At 32.6% G+C, this 8,232-nt stretch overlaps 1 protein-coding gene across 3 annotated transcripts; it reads right to left on the bottom strand.

The window, feature by feature from the left end:
* Positions 1–357: 357 nt before the first annotated feature.
* On the bottom strand, positions 358–2,332 carry LOC114298529 (chaperone protein dnaJ 8, chloroplastic-like). Of its 3 annotated transcripts, XR_014337035.1 has the most exons (4): positions 2,079–2,332; positions 1,564–1,612; positions 1,299–1,360; positions 358–1,199 (listed from the first exon to the last, which is right to left on the bottom strand). XR_014337035.1 is itself a non-coding variant. In XM_082881781.1 (3 exons), the coding sequence occupies exons 1-3, from the start codon at positions 2,304–2,306 to the stop codon at positions 1,340–1,342; spliced, it is 318 nt and encodes a 105-aa protein (XP_082737907.1). In that variant the 5' UTR covers positions 2,307–2,331; the 3' UTR covers positions 1,325–1,339. The 3 variants fall into 3 exon arrangements, 1 of the variants encoding a protein (XP_082737907.1); XR_014337034.1 differs by having other exon boundaries at positions 1,299–1,632; XM_082881781.1 differs by lacking the exon at positions 358–1,199 and having other exon boundaries at positions 1,325–1,360; positions 1,564–1,632; positions 2,079–2,331.
* Between the last annotated feature and the right edge of the window lie 5,900 nt (positions 2,333–8,232).

The raw sequence follows: 8,232 nt of genomic DNA, 5'->3' as shown, positions 1-8,232 counted from the left end.
TCAATCATACCAGGGGTAGGGACTAAACAAAGTTCTGTTCGATGAAATTATATGACAGAAAAGAGCCTCTAAAAATGGTAAGTAGTAACTGGATTTGCCATAAGTTGTGTTATTACATAGTACATCGTGAAACATATATCCCATACAAAAATTGTCAGCAAGCAAAATTGAAAATAAACTATTGGAGTAATAATAGTTCCAACATGCCAGTCATCAACGGAGGGAAACTTCCCGGTATAATACATCAGGACTAAAACAAATCCAACTAGACTTTTTACAAGGAAAAACTGCATGATTATATGATCTTAAAACAGTAAGTCCAAGTGCATTCGCTACTATCCAGGGTCTGGGGGGGGAATCACTAATGTACTTTCAACGTAAGTTAAGTTTGGCCATCAAGCAGGGGAACCAGAGTCTTTTTTTTCTTTCAAAATTCAACTTTCCATTTCAAGATACGCAAAACAGTCTTAACCCTCTGTTTGGACAAATAGAAGTTGGCTGGCATAATCAGAGGGCAGAAGACAAAAAATGGAAATGATCATTGACCTTATATCATAACTTATAGCTAAAAAATAGATCTCCATATATAAAATAATATCATTATGCACTCTACGGAGTAGCATAAAGTTAATAGCCCCATAAGCTTCAAAATTTGCTTGATGCAAGATCTTTTAAAATTCTACACCACCACAATTGGTGGAAGAGGATCTGGGGAATAGGATTAAGAGAATTTAAATATGTTTTGGTTCAAAACAGTAGAATACTATTTAACAGAAGAAAAATATGAAGAAGACCAATACAATGATAACAAAGAGTAAGACGGACACCAAGTATAAGAAAGAACATAGGCAGTCATCTACAATTTGTAAGCAATCACACTTGAGAAGCAATCTTGGAGCAAAAACTGCAAGCTGCAAAGTAGTGTATGAAGATCCATTAAGTTCAGAAAAATGTTAACAACCAATCTAGAGAGATATAAATCCTACGACAGTTAATCATTGATTTAAATTGAGGCTGGGAAAAAAAAAATCTAAAAGGCATATTAGGGAATGAGAAGCAGAATGGGAAAAATATACATATAAAAGAAAGGATAAGTCAATGCACAATGATGCAATATCTTTTACCTTCTCAGTAGATTTGGTTTCCTCTTGGTCAAACTTGTTTGAAGGTCCTAGTGTTCCTTGTGAACTATCCTCTGACTAGAGGCAATCAGCCCATATAAAAGGTTTCGCTTAGAAACCCAGAAGTAAAAAAGCACAATTATAAAAGACCAATAGACAAAACTTCAAATATTGCACCTGGTTGTTTAGTGTTGTGTTCATCTCCACAAATGCTAATGTTACTGAAGCAAGACTGACAACTTTTAAATAAAGCAACACCCATGTAAGTTGCAACCACTCCAAATAAAGGTTTTCATACTATTCTTGACAACTAAAGGCAAAATCTTACAAGATAAACTCTTAAATTATTAATAAAATACTTGAATGAACCATGAGAATTCTCTATCATAATTAAAAATAAATAAAATAAAAGGCCCATAGACAAAAAGAGTAGGGAACTTACATCATAAGCTTCATTAATGTGGTGAAACTGAACCCCACAATTGTTTCCTCTGCAAACATCCGGATGATACTGAAAATTTGATCATATTACAAACATAATTATTAATTAATAAAATGGGTTCCACATTAATAATTAATCAAAAAAAATTAAATCAAATCAAATAAATGAAAAATAACATTAAATGAAACATGCATCAAATGCAATTGCAATTAAATTTTTATTTATTTTTTATCTGATATTTTTTCAAACCTTCTAAGCATAATAAAAAATGTTTGAGAATCTAATTTTTTTTTGCAATAAGTGTCAACTTTACTACCTTGTCATTTTAGGTGAATTTAAGATCTAAATCCTGAGTTTCTAACATTTTTCAAATGAATTTAAAAATAAAAAATAAAAAATAAAAAATTAATAGGAAAGGAGACCAATCAGAACCAGATTTTATAGAAGAAGATATTAATCAAAAAAGGAAAATATAAAAAACAACATTTTGAAAAGAAAATGGAAAGAGAAATTACATGGAGAGCAAGTTGTCTGAAAGCTTTCTTGACCTCAGATTCAGAAGCACCTGGTTGAATCCTCAATGTCTTGTAGGGATCGGTGACAGCAGAAGAAGCAGGATACGAAGCAGTACAAACCCTAACCCTGTCATTTTTCCTCATCGCTTTCTTCTTCTTCGAATTCTTCAATTGGATCCACGAAGAAGATCCACAACCTCGGCCAATCATCCCAGCAACACTGGCCATTCTCAACGATCTTGATCGCGATTCTCTCACAACAAATCACAAAAGGGGGGAAACAAAAGGGGGGAAAGAAAGGGGGGAATTAGAAACGACGGGAAAACGAAAAAGAAAAAGAAGAGGGGGATTTGGGTAGACGCCGTTGTCGCCCACAGTCGCGAGAGAGAGAGAGAGAGAGAGAGATATTTGGTAGAAATTAGGGATTTTGGTTATAAGAGAGTGGGGATTTTGGAGGGCGTGGGAATTGGAAAAAAAAGAGGAGAAACCGAGCGAGCCGGATTGAGAAAAAAAAAATAATAATAATTTTTATCATAAATGAATATTTAAAAATAAATAAATAAATAATAATTTTTATTTTCTTTTTGTTATTAAGGTTGAGAATTTATTTGTTTCATTTTTATTTTAATGAATAAAAAATTATTATTATTATTTTTTATTTGGTAGAAGTAAGGATAATATTTTAATAAAAATTATTTTCTATTAAGAGTGATGACTGAGAGAGAGAGAGAGTGACAGGTAAACAAAGAGAGAGAGAGAGAGATAGAGAGAGAGAGAAACAAGAGATCATGAGCGATACAAAAAGAGAGAGAAAGAGATCGAAAAGAGATGAACGAGAGAGAGAATAGAAAAATAGAGAGATAGAGAGAAGATAGACGAGTGAGAGAGACAGAGAGAGAGAGAAAAAGAGAGATGAGCGAGAGAAACAGAGAGAGAAAAGAGGTGAGAGAGATAGAGAGAAGAGAGATGAGCGAGAGAGACAGAGAGAGAAGACAAATGAGAGAGATAGAGAGAAGAAAGATGAACGAAAGACACACAGACAGACAGACAGACAAACAGACAGATAGACAAACAGATAGAGAAAGAAGAGTGATGAGGGAAAGAGAGAAAGAGAAGAGTGGTGGTAGTTGAATGGCATTTGCAGTAGTGGTAAATGTGGTAGAGAAGATAGGTGGTGAGAGAGAGAGATGAGTGAGAGACGAATAGAGAAAAGAGATAGAGAGATAGAGAAAGAGACAGAGTGATAAGCAAGAAAGAGACAAAGTGGTCGCTAAAAGTACATTTTCTTGTAGTTAATCGATAAATCGAAAAGGAGCTCAATAAATAAAGAAGAGATGAGGGAGAGAGTGAGCCAGGCGAACACAGTGGGGGGGAGAGAGAGAGAGACAGACAGACAGAGAGACAGACAAACAGACAGGCAGACAGAGAGAGAGAAGAGCGATAAGTGAGAGAGAGAGAAAGACGGAGAGAGAAAGAGATAGAGAGAGATAAACAGAAAAAGAGAGAAAAACAAGAGATGGGCAAGAGATAATCAAAAAGAGAGAGAAAGAAAGTGAAAAGAGATTAACGAGAGAGAGACATAGAAAAAAAAAAAAGACAGAGAGAGCGGTAGTGGTAGTGGTCATAGTTTCACCCATTGATTTAAGTATGGTGTTTGTTTTGAGCTTTCAAATCATAATTCTATATCTATTTTTCAAAACTCAATTCAAAATATAATCATTACTTTTCGAAACTCATAACCAAACACATAATTCAAAACTCTTTTCAAAACTTAATTCAAATCAATTTTTTAAAAATTTTAAAATTTAAATATTTTAATTTTGTGAGAGACAGATAAAGAAGAGAGACAGAGATAGAGTGATGAGCGAGAGATAGAGAGAGAGAGAGAAAGAGAGACAAAGTGGTTGCTAAAAGTGTATTTTCTTATAGTGGATCGATAAATCGAGAAGGAGCTCGATAAATAGAGAAAATGGGAGTAAGAGAGTGAGCAAGACGAACATAGTGAGGGAGAAATAGACAAATAGACAAGTAGAGAGAGAGAGAGAGAAGAGTGATGAGTGAGAGAGAGACAGGGAGAGAGAGAGAGATAGACAGAAAAAGAGATAAAGAGAGATAGATGGAGAGATAGAAAAAGAGAGAGAAACAAGAGATGAGCGAGAGATAGACAAAAAGAGAGAGAAATAGAGCGAAAAGAGATGAGCGAGAGAGAGATACAGAAAAACAGAGAGATAGAGAGAGAAGATAAATGGGCGAGAGAGATAAAGAGAGATAGAAAGATAAGAGAGAGAGAGAGAGAGAAAAAAAAAAGAAATGAGAGAGATAGAGAGAAGAGAGATGAGCGAAAGAGACAGAGAGGGAAAACAGATGAAAGAAATAGAGAGAAGAGAGATAGGCGAGAGACATAGAGAGAAAATGAGAGAGAGAAACAGACAGATAGAGAAAAAAGAGTGATGAGTGAAAGAGATAAAGAGAAGAGAGAAAGATAGAGACAGAGAGACAGGAAGATGAAAAAATGAATGAAAAGAGAAATGTTATATCAAAAGAGTAAGACGATATTATTTTTTTAAATTTTTTTTGTGACAGAAAAATACTGTTGAATTTATTCAAACCATTTTGTGACTGTATATATATGAAGCTATCTCAAAACCACAATCACTATACTAGGTTATAGTTTTTCAAAAACTCTTTTGAGAAAATTATACTTTCTTGTTTTCCATGTTATATTGTTTTTACTGAATTTTTTTAATATGTTAAGTATTTTTTTAATCTTTAGACACACCTAACATAAATATACCTAAAAAATAAAAAAAATTATAAAAAAAATCTTTTAAAAATTCACTAAATACCAAGAATACAAAAAAAATATACAATAATTCAATACATTTTTTTTTGTATTTTTATGTATTTATTAATTTTTAAAAATATTTTTTCATAATTTTTTATTTTTTAGATACATCTAAATAAGGTGCATTTAAAAAAAATATTTAAAATTTAAAAAATATTCGCTAAAAACAAAAACAAAAAATACGAAAGGCACTTTTTGCGATGGCAAAAAATGCCGTCTCAAAAAAACAGAGTATTTGTGACGGCACCATTTGCCGTATCAAAAAAGCAGAGCATTTGCGACGGCACTATTTGCCGTCTCAAAAAATGAGAGTATTTGCGACGGCAAAAAATACCGTCGCAAATGCTCTGCTTTTTTGAGACGGCAAATGGTGCCGTCGCAAATACTCTGTTTTTTTGAGACGGCATTTTTTGCTGTCGCAAAAAGTGACTTTTTGAGATGGCAAGTGTGCCGTCGCAAATAATTTCGTCTCATAAACCCACTTTTCATGTAGTGAAACAGAAAAGAAACATAGTTTATTGTTTATTAAATATATCTATACAATTATATATGTGAACAGTTAGATTGGTTTTTTGAAGTTTTGTCTCTCTTTATACCAAGTGTCTAGTTATCTATTAAAAATAAAAACATAAAAGAGCTAGAAAAGACTAGGCTAAGACTTGAACTCACAACTACAAATTTGATAGGAAAACTCTTATCACTAGATATTACAACCAATATATGCTAAATAGGTTATTTTATTTTATTAAAGTTGCACATGCATTGTGTGTGTCAACTGTTAATATATATATATATATATATAAGAGTAAACTACTAATAGGTCATAATAATTGGACTTCATCAAATCTTATTAAAAATAAGTCCTAATAAAATCGTAGCTAAAAATAAGTTTTTATGATTTTTTTTTTTTTACATATATCGCTAAAAATTGATAATTAGTGACTTTTTTGTCACGATTTTTATAAATTGCCACTAAAACTTAGAATTAGTGACATTTTTTTGTGACGAATTTTTCAAATTGTTGCTGAAAAGTTGAAAATTAATGATTTTTTTGTGACGATTTTTTTAAACTGTTGCTAAAACTTATAATTAGTGATGTTTTTTGGTGACAAAATCTCTAAATTGTCGCTGAAAATTAATAATTAATGAGGTTTTTTAATAGTGTTTGATGAAAAATATTATTAATTATCAAAGAACCTATTTGACAATAAATCCGCTTAGTAAAACTTACACGTAAGTTTCCCTATATATAATGTCTATTTCATTTGTTTAAATGCCCAATCAGAAAGTTGGATTAGTGTGAGCATCTCATGCTTGATTTGTACTTCCTTGTATAACTCATTATAAATTTGATATATTAATGATACTTATGAACTAGTTATATTTGTTATTGCCATGAGTAATGCAAGCTTGGATAGCCTTGTATGATATGAGGGATTTCTATTTTGAAGTTTGTTTTAGGGTAACTGTTGGAGTTCAAACTTTTAAAACCTTATTATGAGCCCACAAGTTACACATGTTCAAGATTGTGTACTTTTATGCATTGATGCAACTTTTAATTCATTTTATTTGTTAGTTGTTTGTTAATTATCTTACTTTGTTGTTAAATGAAATGCTCTCATATAACTTTGCATTTAAATATATTTTATTATTCATTGATACAAACTAGCCTACTACTAGGTACTTAATTTAAGAAATTATATTGAGTTGTTATCTCATAATTAAATATTATAATATCATAGTATGTTACTGTTATATCCTTATGGAGATAGTTGACTACTCTAAAATCCTTATGTCATGTATATAATTTTAGCTCAATCAATTCACTTCTCTTTCATTTTTAATTACAGCTATGTTCTATTAGTTTCCGTTGTTCAAACATATATATATATATATATATATATATATATATAATAAAATAAAACGATTTTTGAAAATATATAAAATGTATCAAAAATACAATTTGTTTGAATGATTCAGATCAATCTTCAATATATATCAATGGTTTAGATATATTTACTTCCCGCTCAACCATTTCTCTTCCTAAACCTTCCCACATACCCACGTCTCCTTCCATTCCCTCTGTATCTCTCTCTCCCTCTCTGTTCTCACCCATGTCTCTTCCCTATTCCCGCTTTATCTCTCTCTCTCCCTCTCTGTTTCTTCTTCTTCAATAGAACCCTCTCGACCACAACCATCACGACCACCTCCCATCTCCCATCTCTCATTTCCTCGCCGGAGACCCAAACCACAGCCTCAATCCCAACCACGGCCTCAACCCCTTCATCTCTCGCTCCCTCATCCCCCTTCATCACTTCAGTCCTCTCCTCCTCGCAACAGAGCTCGTCGAAACCCTCTTTGCCTCTTTGCTACCGACGCTTGGCAAGGTAAAATTTTTGTTTGTCTTGATTTCGGTTGTTTTTGGTTGGGTTTGTCTTCGGCTACCATCGACTCCCTTCGAACTCCCACTCGCAAGGTAAGACTTGATCGCTGTTGTGTTTTTCCAAGAACAGTGCCCATCCACAGCAGCTTGCTACTAGGGCTCTCGATTGCTGTATATTTAAATCTCTGTTGTATTTCAAAATACTGTCTTTGGAAGCATTCAATTCTATTGGTGTAAATTTAATTTTCCATAATAGAGTCACATTCAATTACTCAAATCTCTGTTGTATTTTCTTGCTTCAACTGCTTTCTCTGGGTTAAGGGTTCCCAAAATGATTTCTTAACGGTTTTGAAATACTGTCTTTGGAAATATTTTTGTATTCTACTGCTACCAAGAAAAAAAGCATTCAATTATATTGCTGTAAATTTGGGAGTATTGAGCAAGTCAAATTGCCATAATAATCCTTTGTTGTATTCCAAAATACTGTCTTTGAAAATATTTTTGTATTCTACTGCTGCCAAGAAAAAAAGCAATTAACTCTTGCTATGCTCACTGCCAAACTGAAATGCATGAGACATGGATGAGGGCTAACTCTCTAATACTCGGTGGAATTGTAAGAGACTGCTTTTATCATACTTATTATTCCCTTTTATTTTTTCTATTTTTTTTCTTTTAATGGAAATCAAAATTATTTTCTGAACTAATTTCTGTTTCTTTTCTATTCTTTTCTTCTGCATCCTCCCCCTTGGTTAAAACAACTAATGTTTGTTTTGACTTGCTTTTACCTTTTGGTGGAATAGTTTAATAGTTGACCAGAATGAAGATGTGGTAGAATAGTTTCTTTCAAGAAATGATTCTGTTGGCAAGGGTCTTTGTGCATCTAAATTTAGCAGATAGTCTTTTTGTTGCATTGACCTTTGTTGTTG

Source organism: Camellia sinensis, chromosome 8 (genome assembly GCF_055761805.1).
Source record: "Camellia sinensis isolate YWXY chromosome 8, ASM5576180v1, whole genome shotgun sequence".
NCBI classification, from domain to species: Eukaryota; Viridiplantae; Streptophyta; class Magnoliopsida; order Ericales; family Theaceae; genus Camellia; species Camellia sinensis.
This window is presented reverse-complemented; position numbering and strand designations above follow the sequence as displayed.

Bases quoted from the DNA above. Each gene is read 5' to 3' on its own strand.
- LOC114298529 (XM_082881781.1), bottom strand. From the start codon at position 2,306: ATGGCCAGTGTTGCTGGGATGATTGGCCGAGGTTGTGGATCTTCTTCG. The intron at 1,633-2,078 runs GTAATTTCTCTT...TCAAATTTTCAG, and splicing joins TCAGACAACTTGCTCTCCAT to TATCATCCGGATGTTTGCAG. The intron at 1,361-1,563 runs GTAAGTTCCCTA...TTTATTTAAAAG, and splicing joins ACATTAATGAAGCTTATGAT to TTGTCAGTCTTGCTTCAGTA.